The sequence below is a fragment of the Brienomyrus brachyistius genome, chromosome 4, assembly GCF_023856365.1.
Source record: "Brienomyrus brachyistius isolate T26 chromosome 4, BBRACH_0.4, whole genome shotgun sequence".
Lineage (NCBI taxonomy): Eukaryota > Metazoa > Chordata > Actinopteri > Osteoglossiformes > Mormyridae > Brienomyrus > Brienomyrus brachyistius.
The window spans coordinates 23,499,840-23,519,289 of NC_064536.1; the positions used below are offsets into that span (position 1 = coordinate 23,499,840).

Below are 19,450 nucleotides of genomic sequence, written 5' to 3' on the forward strand. Positions count from 1 at the left end.
GCCCATCGCAGGGCACACTCGCACACCATTCACACACACATGCACACCTATGGGCAATTTAGCAAGTCCAATTAGCCTCAGCATGTTTTTGGACTGTGGGGGGAAACCGGAGTACCCGGAGGAAACCCCACGACGACATGGGGAGAACATGCAAACTCCACACACATGTAACCCAGGCGGAGACTTGAACCCAGGTCCCAGAGTTGTGAGGCAACAGTGCTAACCACTAAACCACCATGCCGCCCCTGCAATTTCATAATATACATGTTAAATATAAATGAATCTACTGTAAAACCAATGAAATTGATGAAAGTATAATAGATATAAGAACCTAGGATTTCATTATTGAGTATTTCACCATGTCTCAGTCAGTCTGTCCATAACATGCAACAACATAATAATAATAATAATAAAATAATAATACAGTGGTACCTTGGACCATGAACTTAATTTGTTGTAGGAGGCTGGTTGAGCTATAATTTCCTTTTTCAGTTCTGCAGTTACTCTCACTACTTTGCTCTTTGGTTTGCTGCTATCACTGCTCAGTTTCTTAGGGGCCCTGATTACTGTATCACTAAATGTACTAGATAAAGTACCAAAAACATGAAAGGACATCGAACTTGGTCGACGAGACTGAGAGCATTCATAAGTTTCAGCATCCCAGTAGGTCTGTTTGCCTTTATTTCAGCCCATCCGAGACGCGTCTCAGTCTGTACAACTTTTAACAGGTCTGTTTTGTTTTTTTGCCTTCTGAGTTTTCGGTCGAGTTCCCGTTGGATTTTTCTTGACCGCCCCTTGCGATAGCGTGTCGACCCCTACAAGTTTTAGCAGGGATGCTCGAGTTCCAAGATTTCAGTTGAGGTAAAAGTCGAAAAAAAATCGACAGACTCATTCGATGTCCGAGTTGGTCGAGTTAAGAGATGTTCAAGTTCCAAGGTTCTACTGTAATAATAATTATGCTGTATCCATTAAAATAATGTAACAGGCAGAGTTCATATAACCTAGTCTAATGCTATGATCAGCAGGATAATACAATAATTCACCTTCCATCACCATCAGCTGTAGATAGACACAATCATCTGCTGCCCTGTGAATCTCCACAGCACACCAGTAAGTGTCAGAGTCCGTTTCCTGCAGGTTGCTCATGGTCACATAAAAGACCAAGTGGGCGGGGTCATCACTGAGTGACACTTTCCCTGCTGTCTGCTTGGAGTCAGAGCGTGTCAATGTGGAGCAGGAGTTCCAGTCACGCCCTCTACACCAGTACTTCACATGGTGTTTATACTTCTGATCATAGTAACATGGGATGGTGACAGATCCTTCTCTCTTTGCAGATACCCAGCTCACAGTCCTCACACTCTGAGCAGCTGTATGATATTAAAGATAAAAATGTCAGACGAGCCCCCCCCCTTCACAAATCAACCTACATTTTAGAGCTTTTCTGTCAGTGACATCCCTACATGAACTTGCCAGATGTTTCTCGTTGGCTCATCTCCTTGTTTCTCAAAGCTCAGCTGTAATCTACTTTCTCATAAGTTTGTCTTTTTGTTCCTTTTTAGCTCAATTCTTACCTATCTCGCTACCTTTCAAGGTTCCTGGTACTATCTCGCTACCTTTCAAGGTTCCTGGTACAGGGCCCTTCAGTTCTGCCCTTAAACCTCCTAAAATTCCTGCAAGGGCCTCACCTGCTCACATATCTTTATTCATGTACTGTAGTATTCCATGTTCAATAAATGTGAAAAATGGAATAAACATTTCAAAGGGATAAAAGTTGATTGTGACAAATTGGAAAATACATGTCCTTTTACATAAGTATGGAATATTATACCATAATTGGTGTTACTATTGCTACAGCTACAGTACAAATACACATGGTGTTTTACATATAAGCACAGTGAAACAAGTTAATTGAGTATGAAATGTATAAGAACATTGTGAAACAAAAGTCTAAATGAATGTGGGGTATTAAGCTTCTTTAAAATTCGCTATCCTGGTGAACAGGAAATAAATAAAGTATTGCTTGCATATTTTAGTCAAACACGCAGTATATGAACATTGTATGAAATCAGTATTATTTTATGTACACTACAACCCACTGATATTGGCAATACAATTTGTGAAATTTGTAGCATCTTACCTTTAACCTCTATTGACAGAGACGTACATTCATCCATTTTACCACCAATCTCTACAGCGCACCAGTAGATACCAGTGTCACTTGTATTTAGGTTCCACATGTTGACATTGAAAACTAACTGAGCGGGTTTATCAGTGATTGACACTTTTCTGGAGCCCTCTGGTGAGTCTGTGCGTTTCATGATTGTACAGGAGGACCATAATTTCCCTCTACACCAGTATTTCACATGGTCTTTATACTTCTGATCATAGAAACATGGGATGGTGAGAGATTCTCCACTCTGCGCAGTTAAATACTCGAATGTCCTCACACTGTCACCACCTGCAGGGACATCATGTAAATCAGTGTTTACCAGTTGGTCGATTGCCAAGATATTCCTAGTTGATCACAACATCGTCTTCCACTGAAGACCCCTCCCACCCTCAATGTGCAAAATCATCCATTACAGCTCTCTAACTCCCCTCATTGTTTTCTTTGTAACAGTAGCTCGCAGTGTAAAACTGGTTGGAGACCAAGGGTGTAAATGGTACATGGAGGAATTCACTGTCACGGGCAGAGGATCAGTGTCATGAGTGGCATTCATGGGCTTTCCCCCCCCCCAAATGCCCCCCACCAAGATACTGTCTCTTCTCTTCTAATATTTTTCAATGAAGTAATTCATCCTGAAGCAAATGAACTGCAGGGTCTCTGCCTGCCTGTCCGCCGGCTGGTCAGCGCTCACAGGGCAGCTCCAGAGCAGCACTGTAGAGATGTTTTCATAGGAAACAGTGAGACACTGTAATTCCTATTACTCCCAGAGAAACCCTCTAGAGGGCGTCACTCCCCCAAGGAATAAAGGTGTGAGACTTTGAAATGACATTGATAATTGATGCGGAGTATTCAGCAAACTGTTTCACCAAAGTTATATGAAAGTAAATCTCAGAAAAAGGCTGTACTGACACAGTGGGGGATATTAGCATCATATGCAAATAAATGGATGAAGAAGGTATATACAGTGTGTGCGTGTGTGTGTGTGTGTATATATATATATATATATATATATATATATATATATATAAACAGTTACAGGAACTGGTTGTGGTGAGATGCGCTGTGAATTGTGGATTATAATATATATATATAAGTTACCTGTTTTTCTATAACAAAATGTTTCTATATCAGTGGACTGTTTACATTAATCAATGAAATTAACTATGGGGGGCACTGGCCTGTCCCCACTGATTGACAACTTTTTTACTGCCACCATGTACTTAAACCCCCCCCCCCCCCCCCCAATGTGTCCCCCTGTGAAAATCTTGAGCCCGTCAACCTCCTCTCATTCTATGAGAGACTGTTCTTGTAAATGTGATAAATAATGAAGTTCATTCCATGAGTGGACTCAACTTAGCGACACTTAACTTTATTAGGTACACCTTACCTAATAAAACATTCTTTGCACAAATTCAACAAGGTAAGTTCTCAGAGTATTTGGTCTATGATCACATCACGGAGTGACTGAGATTTGTGGGCTACACCTTCATGATGTGAATCTCCTGTTCCACCACATTCCATAACTGCTCTATTGGATCATAGTCTGGTAACTGTGGAGGCCATTTGAGGACAGTGAAATCATTGTCATGTTCAAGGATCAGTCTGAGAGGATATGAGCTTTGTGACATGGTGTGTTATCCTCCTGGAAGTAACCATTACAAGCTGGGTACACTGTGCTCACAGGATGGACATGATGAGCAACAATACTCAGGTAGACTGTGGGATCTAAATGATGTTCAGTTGGTATTAAGGGGCCCAATCTGTACCACAAAAAAATCCCTCACACCATCAGACCACCACCAACAGCCTTAACTGTTCAATTATACAAGGCAAGATGGATTCATCCTTTCATGTTGCTTACAGAACATTCTGAGTCTACCATCTGCCCATCCAAAATATCTAATTGCCCCCCCAGCCTGAGCAGTCTAGATCCAGGCCTGATCTAAAATGCTGTTCAATTGGTACTAATTTAGTAATCGATGGCACAAAAATTTCCCTTGCACCATCAGACCACCACCCGCCTTAATTGTATACTGTAACCATGCTATTCATGCTAAATTCTGACAATCATCTGAATGTCAAAGCAGAAACTGAGACTCATTTAACCAGCAAAATTGTTCCAAAGTTCTATTTTGGTGAGCCTGTGCCCACTGTAGCCTCAGTTTCCTGTTCTTAGCTGACAGCAGTGGCACCCGGTATTTTTTCTGCTGCTGTAGTCCATCTGCTTTAAGGTTCCTGTTGTGCATTCAGAGATGTTCCCCTGCATAGCTTGCTTGTAATGAGTGGGTATCGGAGTTACTGTTGCCTTCCTATCAGTTCACTGTATTTTATCTAAATTTTGGTTTAATCTTTTTCAAGCCCATTCTCTATAAACCATAGAGATGGTTGTTTGTGAAAATCTCAGTAGATCAGCAGTTTCTGAAATACTCATACCAGCCCATGACACCAACAACCCTGCCACCTTCCAAGTCACATAATTCACCTTTCTTCCTCATTATGGTGTTTGATATGAACATTAGCTGAAGCTCCCGACCTGTATCCATATGATTTATGATTTAATACATTGCATGCATTGTATATATTTTATGCATTGTACTGCTCACTTGATTGGCTGATTAGAAAAATTCTTCAGTGTGAAAACAATCTAATGTCATCTTACAATATTCACGTTTTAAGCTGTTTAATCATATTTACTAATTACTGACTCACATGCCTCCTGCAGACTTGCAACAAATGCATTTACTTACTTCGCAGACACTTTGCTCCGAAGCGACATTCAAGTGAAGCAAATAGCAAATTGCCAACATACATGCTGTCAGTAAGTCAACTGGCATAAGTGCAGCAAGGCTGAGCTTCCAATAAATGCACAGGTACAAGTATAAGCAGGATTGGAGCAGGAGCTACACAAGAACTATACTTCTACACAACATCTACACAACAACCTCTAACAAAGCAAACATTATAAAGAACAACGTAGAGCATAAGAGCAACACTAGTAAGTGTCAAGTAATAACAGCCAGTGATGATACTGAATAATTAATGATGCCAAGCAAGAACACAGCAAAACACAGAAAAACACATTGTAATATATTAAGAGGAATTCAATTAATATTAACATTGTTTATTGTTTCTCTAAACAAAAACACACATCTGAAAATACAAACTGATATATTCAGGGATTGCTCTTTTTTCATTGTTTCTGGTGAAGTTATATGAATATTGCGAAATGGTCATTATTTCTGTCTTACCTGGCAGCCTAATGAAGAAGACGTGGAGGAGGAAGAGGAGAGGAGCCATGACTGAGTCTGTCAGAGACCCCAGCCCTCTAAAGACTGGCTCTCTCTTCCTGGTCTGCTCTGATACCACTGATATCCTTTTACGTCTCTGTTCTCAGAAGAAAAAAGGTGCAACACATGCGCCCAGTAACACGCTGCAAATGCGCAGACACTGTGTGATGCGACATGTTCTGTTAAAACAGTCACTGCACGTCATTAATGTGTCTCTGGGGAGGGTCACTTTGTAACTTTACATGAAAAAGAGGAAGGAAATGACGTCAGTGATGCAGTATGTCAGAAATGGCCACCATCCTATCACACAACAGGACCTCTGTGGATCATCATGAACTCTGTGGAGAAACTGAATCTACAAGACTAAGCCCCATCACTGGAAACATGGGGAACATGGGGGTAGATGCCAGAAGCAAGATAAGTACTTTGTGTCAGTAAGGCAGGCCACAATCAAGCACACAATAGCAAGTACAGCAGTCTCATGCAGAGCAGAATATCAGCAATGGCTACTGAGAGTCCATCACAATAGCAGCACAAAATCACATTTCACAGAAAACCTGAATTAGATCTGACAGTGACTGTGAGCTGTTTTGTTGTGAAATCATATGACAGCATTGTTAGATCCATCAGTGATGCTGCTCCACTCACAGCAAGCAACCAATTAATGCCAAAGGTTGGCTCACATGAGAAGGCCTCTCTGCCTCAGTCCTCACATAATAACCTGCTGACTGTCTGTGGGAGGAGCCACCATCCTATATAGTGGGAGGAGTCTTAAGGTTCTGGAAGGGAGGCAGGCGCAGAAAGCAGAGATGCACAGGTCCAGGAACAGTGGAGGCAACAGAACCACAGTGAGTAACCAGAAGCAGAAACCAGGACAAGACAAGAGGTCTCATACCAAGAGACAAAGACCAACATCAAAATAACAAGACAAGACACAGGGCATAGGACAGAGCAGAGAGATCAAAATCAGGAAAATCGACAAGACAAGAGCCCCCAACAAGTCTAGTTACTCAAACATACAGGAATTTAAGGCTAGGCACCAAATCCTGCAGCCAGGATGTTCCATGATTTAATTCACTGCAACTATTAGCTGGTTATGATGAGGCTACAAATTCAGTTGGAGGCATTTCATAATCAGCTTTAGTTTGGCTAATTACTGTCAGCAGCACAGTTTACATTAGGAAGTTACTGGAGTGTCATTATAGAAATATGCTCCCCTGATAATTTTAAGAATTCACTGGTTTCTGGGCACCTCCAGGAGAAAATGGGCAGCATGTAAATCAAATTTAAGGCCTCGGAAAGCAAGCTGAGGTGAGCTTTGGCCCAGCAATATACTTCCCTTTCATTGTCGTGCAACACAGAATTAATCTTATTAATATGCCCTGATGCCCAAAAAGTTTGAGATGTTTATTTTTGAGTGTGGAGTCACGTGACTGTGGCAAAGAGGAGACAAAATGACATACAGCTTATAAATAGTCTGTTCCACTTTCAGCAAAGCCTGCATACGCCCCGTTGTTTGGCTCTGTAGCCAACTGCCTGCATTTCACTTCTGCTAAACTGTACAGAGAGCCGTGTTGGTAAGTGTGGGTCACCAGCTTCAAAGGGGGAAAAACTGCCAAAGCCAGCAGTGACAAAGTGTCAATCTTCACACCCGGCCTCAAGTGACACGTACATCAATACATGTGTTTGCAAGTAAACATGCTGCACATTTTCCATCACATGCTTAGTGTGAATCTTTATTTTATACATTCAAAAATTCAGCAGTGAATAATGTACAATATCCTACAGCTGTGCCGGTCGATGCTCCAGACGAGCTTCAAACTTTAGTTACTTTTTCTTGCCTGGGGGGGGGGGGGTAATGTGGCGCTGGTAGTTTGCTAAGTTGGTGTCCCCTCAGAAGATGGTGCCCTAGGCAGCCCCTTATGTCGCCTAATATGTTGACCAGCATTGTTCAGTGACTAGACCATTTTAATCAGGTAAGGAAAAAAAGAAATTATAACCATCAGAACAATAGAATGCATGAAAGAGGATGTTTGTGCTCATGTCACTTCCTCCTTCTCTCTGATCCAAACTTGGCCTAATTATGTCTTTTGGCCCTGCTGTCCTTATTCGGCCTGAAAATAGACACATTTATCTGGCTGAGCAGCAGGGGGCGCTGTGACACAGTGAGCACCATGCTACCTCACTTCCTGTCTGCCTGTGTGTCATTTGTATTTTCTCTCTCTCTCTCTTTCCCCCCAAAGACCTGCAGCTTAGCTAAGCTGCTCTCTCCACGTTCCCTGCTGTGTCTGTGTGTGTCTCTGGGTCCCTGTCCATCCCCTGCCCTCTTCTCCAGGTTCCTCCTGACCCCACACTGGATAACTGCTAATGGGGAACAGACAGTGTGTAATGTGACCCAAACCATGGCCAGTTACTACAGGGTGTGTGGATGATCCCTTACTCACAGTGTGATGAAAAGGTGAGCTTCTTTTCACTGATATCTTAATTGAATATGATTCCTTTGTTTTCTGATGCCAGCATTGTTTGTTTATCTATTTGTTTCATGCATAAACACTGTAGGGGATCTAACTTCACCTCTTTTGTTTTTGTTCCTGACACATGGCCTCATTAAAATTACATGCCAGTAGTTTCTTACTGTTGCTCAAATCACACTTGAAACAGCATGATTGAATATGACATACTGTATATTCCAGTTTCAACATAGTGGGTTTCATCATCCGGATTTAGTCTGAGATAAAAGGCCACGATTCAGCTACTTACTGCAGTAGCTCCATATTCTCATCATAGCTACAATGGTGCAGATTAAGGAGACAAGGTCAGTGGCTGAGTTCAGAGTGAAATCCAGAGGTCGCCCTCTAGTGGAAATAATCAGGAAGCTCAGGTTAACCATACCAGTGGACATTATAATTTTTTTAGGAGATTTAACAAAAAACAAGTGTATGTTCTACAGGTTTTCATCCATCCATCCATCCATTTTCCAAACCGCTTATCCTACTGGGTCGCGGGGGGGTCCGGAGCCTATCCCGGAAGCAATGGGCACGAGGCAGGGAACAACCCAGGATGGGGGGCCAGCCCATCTCAAGGCACACTCACACACCATTCACTCACACATGCACACATACGGGCAATTTAGCAACTCCAATTAGCCTCAGCATGCTTCACAATGAGTGCCTATTTAAACTTATCTACCTACCTAATGATAAAAAGCATTAACCATCAATGTACGCAAAACGAATACATAAATGAAATTGCACACATATTAAACCTACTGTATAAGCATGAAATAAATGCCAATTTTTAAGCACTTTACCTGTTTTGAGGTGAGCTAGAGGCATACTGGAAGGGGCGGGTGGAGAGGAGGAGGGATGGAGGGGTTATTGTTGGTGACGTGTCTCAATCTATACTGTACGAGTTTTAGCAGGTCTCCTTGGTTTTGTCGTGTTCCATGTTTTTGGTTGAATTACAGCTAGATTTTTGTCAACAACCCGATCGAATTAAATGAGCCTTGACCCATACAGCATTTAGTAGTTTAAGTTGAGGTAAATTCGACAGACCGGTGTGACGTCCAAGTTGGTCGAGTCAAGAGGCGTTCGAGTTCCAAGCTTCTACTGTATAGGAATAACTCGGAACAGAATGGGGAATGATGTAGGAAAAATGAACTCAAATAATTTGCCTCCACCAATATGTTGGGAAATGAAGTATTAATCAGTAGTAGACTACATCCACTTCCTGCGCAAACTCATTTTGGCATAATGCTTTCTTGAATCAGCGTGCAGAAGCGCGATCAAGCCCTATTCTAGTCTGTCTTAGGAAATAACCATGCCTTAAGCCTAGGGACGGATTATGGGTTGTGTGGGTCCCTGGGCAAAACGTTCGCGAGGGCCCCCCCCCCCCCCACCACCAGCACCACCACCACAACCACCACAATTCAAGGGCCCTTGGCAGCCAAACGCCCTCCCTATAGGGTCAGGGGCCCTTGTAGGCAGAGGATCAAAGAATGTAGGCCCTCTAAAATAGACAAATGAAAATACATTGTTGATAAGCGTTGCAAATTGTTTTGGGCTAGGGGCCCCTGGGCAGCGGCCCTGCTGGCCCGGTCCGTAATCCGTCCCTGCTTAAGCCTACAATGTAACAAAAGCTAATTAAATCTTTCATGGTTGCACATTTCTTGCCTCACATTGGAATTGGGAATCCTGGGTAAGGACATAGTCCTTGCAACTGACAATGGCTCAAATGCGGTGGCAGTATTTAAGGACTACGTCAGGCTTTCCTGAGCAAGGCATAACATTAACTTGGCTTTGAAACATGCATTTGACCACTAAGATGAGGAGACCCCAGGGCATAATAGGGCAGGGGCGCGGTGGCAGTGGTGGTTTAATGGTTAGGGAAGTGCATTTGTAAGTGGAAAAACTTCTGGTTCAAATCCCTGATCAGCAAGGCACCACTGAGGTACCTGGAACAAGGTCCACCCCAACCCTCAAGCACTGCTTCCTAGGTGCCTTAATTAGCTGCCCCCTGCTGATTCACATATGAGCTAAATGCAGAGGATACATTTCATTCTTGTGTGCTGTGGCATGTCATGACCGTATTCTATTCTAGTCACACCCTTCAAAAGAGCAGGGTAATACATTTTACAGTGCTGTCATGCCTGTCTATCTACTTATGTAATTCTAAAATATAATATAAATCAACATAATAAATTAACTTGAAACTCTTGACTGTTGTAGAAAATGAATGGCAAAGACTGTGTTTGTGTTCATTTTAACAGTTTCAAGCTCTCAGTCTGTTCTCTGTCTTCTAGCAGGAGATGACAGGTGAACTAGTTCCAGTTGCCAGTAGATTGCTGGCAATTCCTAAGAACTTCCCTGTCACAGAGGGGTTTTAGCTTTACTGGGAGGCTAATTGAGGAGAGGTGCACCAGCTTAAATTCAGAAAATGTGAACAGTCTCTTCTTCCTCCATAGCAACATACTGACTAATAAGTGTTAGCAAGTGCTTTGACGGATGATGTTAGTTTTAGTGTCAGTTTCATGTCAATGATTTCAAAGTTTTAAAACTGGATACTTGTACTTGTCAGGGGTAATGTCGTGCACTAAGGCACCCGGAACACAGACAGAAGCGCAGGACGGCAGAAGTCGGGGAAACACGGGGTTTAAACGAAAAGCAAAGCAAACGCAGATGGACAATACAATGACCGGACTGAGGAAACAAACTGAAACACAGACTGAATACATTGGACTAAGGACAGCAACAGGAAACAGCTGGTGAACATGTGGAATCCACACGGGGTTAACGAGGAGGCATGGCACACGGAAGGAGCAGACGATCGGGGCAAGACAGGTACCTTGAGGCTACATTCTTTGCTCTAAATTTTGTTTAAAACAGAAAAGCATGACTTTTCAAAGAATGAGTTATAATAATAATTATCAGAATTACAAACTTTATTCTTTATTTTTACATACTGTACACAAGCCCAGAGCTGTGCTTTTTGTATTGAGGGAAAGGGTATAAATGACAAATTGCAAATTTAAAAAATGTTATTCAATTTATATTGTCCTGGCCCCTCGTTCCTTAACATTGTTCTTTACTGTTGTCCTACAAGGTTATTTGTCAACTGATTAAGAGTGTAACTATGGGACTTTTCATGGCACTGTAAAAATAATTTTTCACATGTAAAATACAACATTAGACATGTCATGTATGGGTTTAAGTTCAGGTAACATAAACATTGGATTAAATTTTTTTTTTTTTTTTTTCATGGGATTCATTTTTTTGTGGGAGCAGGATGGTATTCGAGTGAAAATCCACCCCCATATCACCCTCTACTCTTGTGGGTAGTGACAGCAAAACCTGGAGGCGTGTGACTGGGCAGAATGGCCCCCATCTGAAATTGAGCGGTGCTCTGTTATTGGATTTCTGTACTAATCAGAATTTGTCAACGATGAACACTGTGATTGAACGTAAGGGTGTTCATAAGTATAGTTCAGGTAAAGGGAAGAGCTGAGCTGCGACCTAATCGCCACCTGGTGTTGAGTTGATTCCAATGGCAGGGGGGGATGCTATATAGACCTGGTAGACCCAACCACATAATGCGAACGTGCTGGGAGCGTATGGTGGACGGCCTTGTCTGGGAGATCTTTAACTCACACCTCCAGCAAAACTTCTGTTGCATCCAGAGGGAGCCAGGGGACATTGAGCCTGAATGGGCCGTGTTCCGGGACTCCATTGCTAAGGCAGCTGTGCGGAGCTGTGGCCATATGGTGTTGGTGCCTGTTGCTGCGGCAATCCCTAAACCCACTGCTGGACACGAGCTTTAAAGGGAGCTGTGAGGCAGAGGAAGGAGGCCTTCAGGGCTTGGTTAGCTTCTGGGACTCCGGAAGCAGCTGACAGACACTGGATGGCCTAGAAGAATGAAACTTTGGCAGAAGGGGAGCAAAAAGGGGCAATTCAAGGGTGGAAGAGGAAGAAAAGCGACAACTGACAGTCAGGGGAGGATTCAATGCAGCAGTGAAGGACTTAGAGGAGACAGTACAACAGGGAGTCACCACAGGCTGAAAAGAGGACAAAACGAGAGGATCAGTACCAGCAGCAAAAGGACAAAGGCAAGAAACAGGGTCTAGGACAGAGCAGAGAGATCAAAGTGAAGGAAACACGGTGATAGAGATCGTCAGCTGGCAGCATTTCCAGGCTGGGTCACAGTTTACGGAGTATAATCACCTCAAACACAAATATGTAACTCTGTCTCCCCCTAGTGCACCAGAGACGTCACAGCAGTAAATAAATACAGGTCATTTTACCAGAAGAAATTAATTAACGAGACAGAAATCTCCATCTACACATGAAACACGGGAAGAACATGTAAACTGCACCCTTAAACCTGGAGTTGAAAACTCACTCTACATTTACAAACATAACTTTAGGAAGCATAATATAGCACAGATAACATTAACGGGAGAAATACAGGAAAATCTATTATCCATATTAATCTCATAATTAATAACATTGCGATCAAACATTAATGAAATTCCATGATAATTTTACACCAGTGGTTCCCAGAATGATATTGTACCACCTTCTAAACATGATGAACAGAAGCACAGGACACTGGGGTGGGCGGAAGGAACAGGCATTTATTTGGGGATGATGGGGGGGGGTGGGGGGGGCACTGGAGATGACTGAAAATGAAAGACAGCCTCAAAAAGGGGAAAAAAGCACAGAAAAAACAAACAGGTACTGGGTCACAGGAAGGACTAAACTGTCTCACTTGTTCTGTTGCCATGGCGAGTCTCACCAGGCCTGTGGTTTCAGGTTCTATTATTGACTGTTTAGTACATTGAGGGAGTGACTAAATAAATATACTCGGTAACGAGACTCAAAAATGATTACAGATGGCCCTCAGTATCCATAAGTTCAGCATCCAAGGATTCAACCACGGATTGAAAACAGAAACAAAATGCAAAAACAGAAATTCCCAAAAAGCAAGACTTTTGCCACGTGCCAAACACTATGTCGAAAGTTAAATTTAGGGAGGCTATCAGAATTTTCAGTCAGATGTGGGGGCAGCTGAATAGTAACGTGGCTGAATGCCAGAGATACTCTCCTTTCCCGTTACCCACGTTGCTTTATGTATTCTCAGTTTTAATAACAAGCATTAAGAGATAACATATAATTCACTGCAGTTTAGTAACTGGAAAAAAAATATTAATTTTCCTCATGTCAAGACAAACAACTCAGTTAGTTCCTCCAAAAAAAAAGGTCTGATAAAGTGACACATTTTAAGATGCACCCTTAGAGACGGCTCATCAAATGGGGAAGAACACAAATAACCACAAATGGCGTCTCCTTCAGATACACTTCCCCTTTTCTGAGGATATTGCAGGCAGCAGACAGACTTAAAGAAGGACTTCAAGAGATCCGATCCTTCTTCGACACCACAGCAGCATAAGTCACATCAGAGGGGGGGCATTCTGAGGGGAGAAAACACACTTATGATGAGAGATCATGGTCTCTGAAAGGGGGTCTCACAGGTGACCTTATGAACTCCACTTAATAGCAGTACATCTGTCCCTGTCACAGAGCTGGTGTTTCATCCTTCCATTCATTCTCCACCATTTATCCAGGTCGAGGTTGCGGCGTCAGCAGTTCCAAATGGCCAGACCTCTCTTTCCCCAGTCACCTCCTCCAGCTAAGAGGCATAATCATCCCAGCATATCTTGGGTGTGCCCCATGGTCTCCTCTTATTTGGACCTGCCAAAAGCACCTCCCCATCCAGGAGGCATCCCAGACAGATGCTGATCAACCTCAGCTGGCTTCTTTCAATGCGGAGGAGCAGCAGCTCTACTTGAAGTCCCTCCTGAATCTCTAAGCTGAGTCCAGATGCTCTGTGAAGGAAACTCATTTCTGCTGCTTGCTTCTATGGTCTCATTCTTGTGGGTACTCCCTAAAGGTCTTGACTATAGATTAGAGTAGGAATGTAGATCAACCAGTAAATTGATAGCTTCACATTTTAACTCGGTTTGCTCTTCATTATGACAGACCAGGACAATGTCCACATAACTTGTTGATGCTTCCCTCATTCGTGAACAATACCATGAAATATTTAAACTCCTCAGCTTAAGCCTGCGCAGAACCTTGACCACAGACTTGTACGTTCTGATCAGCATCCCGGGTGCTCCACAAAACAAATATAGATTAGTTCAGCAAACTCCCATGAGCCCTCCATTATTATTCTGAATGTAATGAGCTGGTCCAGTGTTCCATGACCAGGATGAAATCCACATTGTTTCTCCTGGATCTAATGGATGGAACCGAACCTACTCTCCAGTACCCTGGCATCAGCCTTTCCAGACTGGCTGAAGTTGGAATACAGCCTTCGTTTATCCTTTCTTGAATATTGGGACCACCACCCCAGTCTACCAATTCAGAGGCACTATCCTCAGCTTTATGTAATGCTGAATAGGCGTGTCAGCCAACAAATCCCAGCAACATCCAGAGGCTCCAAGGAAGGTATGTCAGTGAGATTTAGGAGTTCGCCAAAGTGCTCCTTCTCCTACCTGACTATACGCCCAGTTGAAGAACATTCCATCCCTGGTGCAAACTCCTTGGGGAAAACCCTGCTTTCCCCTCCTTAGTTCCCTGTTGGTTTGCCTTCTCTTTGAAGCTGATACAAAAGTCATTTTCCACAGCTCAACTTCTCTCTTCCCCCAACTGTCTAAGCCATACATTCACAGATCTGATGATTTCCTCCCAGTGACACCCTTCCAGCTTTCACTTTTGTTACACCTGCAAGAGGTAAAGTTCCCCAGTAGGAGAACTGAGACGGCAGAGAAGGTGTGATGTTCCATGAAGCACAGACAACATTTATAGCCCATCCCCCAAATGAAAGTCAATGAGGGGCGACCCTCTTGTTCACACTGAAACTGTCTGGCACCGAACCGGGGGGCTATGAGAACCTACACTTGTATAACGCCTCTCACCCTCAGCAACTCCAGAGTCTAGCACCTTTCCAGGAATTGCTTGCTGTGCACTGCAGTGAACCTGACTATACCTGGAGAGTTTCTCTTGACCTTACACACTATCTGAGACTCCTTTCCCACCAGTGAGGTTGTGCTCCATGTCTCTAAAACCAGTTTTATTAACAGGAATCTGTATGTAAAGGCCCTACCTTTGACTGCCGCTTAATTCACGTTCTCATAGCCTCTTATGGCTTCTCCTACAGGTGGAGGCCCCACCAGAGAACAGTCTTATGTAACTCATTCAGGCTGTGCCCAGGCGGCCACTGGGTGAAGGCTTGGCCACCATGCATTCTCAAACAAGATGCCCTCCCCCCAGGCCTGGCACCAGGGTGGGGCCTTGGTTTCCCTGTTTCAGGTGAGGATTCTATTTCCATGTTTTTGTCCTTCACAAGGGTCATTGGGATCACACTGAGTCTGGCCTCTCAGTTTGGACCAATTCACCTTTGGAGATCCTACCAGGGACAATTTCTCCTAACATCTCCTAGGATCACTGGGACACACAAACCCTTCCACTATGGTAAAGTGGAGATTGATCATTTCATGTTTTTCTTACATCCTAATAGTTGGCTTTAGGTTATTGTAGTTTCATATTTGCTATTGTTATACTGGTGAATCTTACCCTGCTTGTCCTGGAGAGTTACTCTGCTGAATGTCATTTTATCCCCGGGGTCTACAGAGGGCTGAAGAAGGAACAAATAATGTAGATGAACACTGTAATAATGGCCCATTACTGTTACACTGTATAATTACAGAGAGGACACACACTGTAAATGGAAATTGTAATTATACAAGATTCGCCATTTAATCTAGTTACAGAATGTGTCACATTTGAATATTCATACCACTTACATGACTGAGGTAAGTAAAAATCATTTGATTTAACTAAAGGGAAACATTTTATTCAACTCACACTTTGGGCTGAAGGTTCCTTAAAGACCATGCTGCTGTAGACCAGCTCATCTCCAGTATCTGTGGTCTGCTGAGATGAAACAACGACATATATCAGCATTTATCCTTTTCATAATAAATTTAATCCATTATGAACTCTCAGCTGTGTCATTTTGAATTGATTTTCACAGGAAACTGACTGCGTAGAGTGTGTGTACAGTATATTTCTTTTACCTATTCCCAAACTAATGTGAGAGTTAAAACAGGGCATTAATGCAGTATAATGCAACAAACACACAGAGCAGATGCAGAAATGGACACTCACAGGGTGGCTGGGTCTGTTTCTGTTACTGATCAGCGTTTCTGCAGAGACATGATGGTAAAGCTGAGCTTCATTCACATCGGTGCTGATCAATACAAGCTCTGAGAACTAAAATTACTATATGATTAATCAAATTATTAATTAAAAACATCAATAATCACATAATGTACTTCAAATTCTGGGTTTAATCGTTAGCTTTTCTCACTGGTTCTTCTTCGCAGAATCCAGATAACCATGACAGTGGCCACCAGCAACAGTAGCAGCATCAGAATCAGCAGAAGGAGCATCTGACTGGAGAAGGAGAAGAGAAGGAAAGTGAAGATTTAAGACATGCAGGGTTTCATGCAGGATCCATGACAGGTTTTTACTTATCCTGGTTTGAATATTTAATGTACACTTTTTAAACAAGTTTACAGAGAAAGAAATGGGTTTGGCAGTTTACCTTGGTGACTGTGTGGTGGAAGAATCCTCATTAGTGGTGGAAGTCAAGGCACCAGAGGGACGTGTGGTCACAGCCCATCCTGTTGGGTGGTTTGTTGCTGAAGTTAAACCGTCTCCCTGCTGTGCAGATGAAGTAATACTTTCTGTCTGCTGTAAAGCTGTAGTCAGCTCTCCCTGTTTGGGCGTTTGTGAAACTCCTTTTGCTGTGGAAGACCAGAAGGCTATTCCACAAAATTAAAAGCCGGAAGACTGTCCAAAAGGAATGCTTCTTACCTAAGCTGTTATTAGAATATCATGATTTCTGGATTAATTTATCCAACCAACTGAGAAATCTTGTTTTGTGGAATACCCCCAGCTCAAAACAGCAGTCAAACCATTTCATATAACTTAAATTATATGTATGCAATTTCATAATCCATCCATCTATCCATTTTCCAAACCGACTATCCTAATGGGTCGCGGGGGGTCTGGAGCCTATCCTGGAAGCTTTGGGCACGAGGCAGGGAACAACCCAGGATGGGGGGCCAGCCCATCGCAGGGCACACTCGCACACCATTCACACACACATGCACACCTATGGGCAATTTAGCAAGTCCAATTAGCCTCAGCATGTTTTTGGACTGTGGGGGGAAACCGGAGTACCCGGAGGAAACCCCACGACGACATGGGGAGAACATGCAAACTCCACACACATGTAACCCAGGCGGAGACTTGAACCCAGGTCCCAGAGGTGTGAGGCAACAGTGCTAACCACTGCACCACCATACCGCCCCTGCAATTTCATAATATACATGTTAAATATAAATGAATCTACTGTAAAACCAATGAAATTGATGAAAGTATAATAGATATAAGAACCTAGGATTTCATTATTGAGTATTTCACCATGTCTCAGTCAGTCTGTCCATAACATGCAACAACATAATAATAATAATAATAAAATAATAATACAGTGGTACCTTGGACCATGAACTTAATTTGTTGTAGGAGGCTGGTTGAGCTATAATTTCCTTTTTCAGTTCTGCAGTTACTCTCACTACTTTGCTCTTTGGTTTGCTGCTATCACTGCTCAGTTTCTTAGGGGCCCTGATTACTGTATCACTAAATGTACTAGATAAAGTACCAAAAACATGAAAGGACATCGAACTTGGTCGACGAGACTGAGAGCATTCATAAGTTTCAGCATCCCAGTAGGTCTGTTTGCCTTTATTTCAGCCCATCCGAGACGCGTCTCAGTCTGTACAACTTTTAACAGGTCTGTTTTGTTTTTTTGCCTTCTGAGTTTTCGGTCGAGTTCCCGTTGGATTTTTCTTGACCGCCCCTTGCGATAGCGTGTCGACCCCTACAAGTTTTAGCAGGGATGCTCGAGTTCCAAGATTTCAGTTGAGGTAAAAGTCGAAAAAAAATCGACAGACTCATTCGATGTCCGAGTTGGTCGAGTTAAGAGATGTTCAAGTTCCAAGGTTCTACTGTAATAATAATTATGCTGTATCCATTAAAATAATGTAACAGGCAGAGTTCATATAACCTAGTCTAATGCTATGATCAGCAGGCTAATACAATAATTCACCTTCCATCACCATCAGCTGTAGATAGACACAATCATCTGCTGCCCTGTGAATCTCCACAGCACACCAGTAAGTGTCAGAGTCCGTTTCCTGCAGGTTGCTCATGGTCACATAAAAGACCAAGTGGGCGGGGTCATCACTGAGTGACACTTTCCCTGCTGTCTGCTTGGAGTCAGAGCGTGTCAATGTGGAGCAGGAGTTCCAGTCACGCCCTCTACACCAGTACTTCACATGGTGTTTATACTTCTGATCATAGTAACATGGGATGGTGACAGATCCTTCTCTCTTTGCAGATACCCAGCTCACAGTCCTCACACTCTGAGCAGCTGTATGATATTAAAGATAAAAATGTCAGAAGAGCCCCCCCCTTCACAAATCAACCTACATTTTAGAGCTTTTCTGTCAGTGACATCCCTACATGAACTTGCCAGATGTTTCTCGTTGGCTCATCTCCTTGTTTCTCAAAGCTCAGCAGTAATCTACTTTCTCATAAGTTTGTCTTTTTGTTCCTTTTTAGCTCAATTCTTACCTATCTCGCTACCTTTCAAGGTTCCTGGTACTATCTCGCTACCTTTCAAGGTTCCTGGTACAGGGCCCTTCAGTTCTGCCCTTAAACCTCCTAAAATTCCTGCAAGGGCCTCACCTGCTCACATATCTTTATTCATGTACTGTAGTATTCCATGTTCAATAAATGTGAAAAATGGAATAAACATTTCAAAGGGATAAAAGTTGATTGTGACAAACTGGAAAATACATATGTCCTTTTACATAAGTATGGAATATTATACCATAATTGGTGTTACTATTGCTACAGCTACAGTACAAATACACATGGTGTTTTACATATAAGCACAGTGAAACAAGTTAATTGAGTATGAAATGTATAAGAACATTGTGAAACAAAAGTCTAAATGAATGTGGGGTATTAAGCTTCTTTAAAATTCGCTATCCTGGTGAACAGGAAATAAATAAAGTATTGCTTGCATATTTTAGTCAAACATGCAGTATATGGACATTGTATGAAATCAGTATTATTTTATGCACACTACAACCCACTGATATTGGCAATACAATTTGTGAAATTTGTAGCATCTTACCTTTAACCTCTATTGACAGAGACGTACATTCATCCATTTTACCACCAATCTCTACAGCGCACCAGTAGATACCAGTGTCACTTGTATTCAGGTTCCACATGTTGACATTGAAAACTAACTGAGCGGGTTTATCAGTGATTGACACTTTTCTGGAGCCCTCTGGTGA

General features: G+C 42.6%; 2 protein-coding genes and 1 long non-coding RNA gene across 8 annotated transcripts in view; 1 reads left to right on the forward strand and 2 right to left on the reverse strand.

Moving 5' to 3' along the window:
• Positions 1–19,450, forward strand: part of LOC125739935 (uncharacterized) — a 148,532-nt gene that overhangs the window by 35,611 nt on the left and 93,471 nt on the right. For 3 of the 5 annotated variants that reach the window (XR_007397389.1, XR_007397392.1, XR_007397394.1), the window contains one exon: positions 16,400–18,283. This is a non-coding gene — a long non-coding RNA (uncharacterized LOC125739935). Of the gene's footprint in view, positions 1–10,530; positions 10,794–15,171; positions 15,324–16,399; positions 18,284–19,450 lie in introns of all 5 variants that reach the window. The other 2 variants (XR_007397390.1, XR_007397391.1) reach the window with 2 other exon arrangements.
• The window catches only part of LOC125739928 (CMRF35-like molecule 8), an 88,325-nt gene that overhangs the window by 4,601 nt on the left and 64,274 nt on the right, over positions 1–19,450 (reverse strand). Inside the window, exons 1-3 of one of the 2 annotated variants that reach the window (XM_049010496.1) lie at positions 5,416–5,637; positions 2,138–2,458; positions 1,044–1,367 (exon numbers count right to left, since the gene is read on the reverse strand). In XM_049010496.1, the coding sequence (XP_048866453.1) occupies positions 1,044–1,367; positions 2,138–2,458; positions 5,416–5,464 (694 nt within the window). In that variant the 5' untranslated portion in view covers positions 5,465–5,637. Of the gene's footprint in view, positions 1–1,043; positions 1,368–2,137; positions 2,459–5,415; positions 5,638–19,450 lie in introns of those variants that run through there. The other variant, XM_049010497.1, reaches the window with a different exon arrangement.
• Positions 13,252–19,450, reverse strand: part of LOC125739927 (polymeric immunoglobulin receptor-like) — a 148,541-nt gene continuing 142,342 nt past the window's right edge. Inside the window, exons 8-14 of the mRNA XM_049010494.1 lie at positions 18,190–18,283; positions 16,621–16,822; positions 16,384–16,469; positions 16,182–16,219; positions 15,879–15,947; positions 15,588–15,648; positions 13,252–13,420 (exon numbers count right to left, since the gene is read on the reverse strand). Of these exons, the coding sequence (XP_048866451.1) occupies positions 13,359–13,420; positions 15,588–15,648; positions 15,879–15,947; positions 16,182–16,219; positions 16,384–16,469; positions 16,621–16,822; positions 18,190–18,283 (612 nt within the window). The 3' untranslated portion in view covers positions 13,252–13,358. The remainder of the gene's footprint in view (positions 13,421–15,587; positions 15,649–15,878; positions 15,948–16,181; positions 16,220–16,383; positions 16,470–16,620; positions 16,823–18,189; positions 18,284–19,450) is intronic.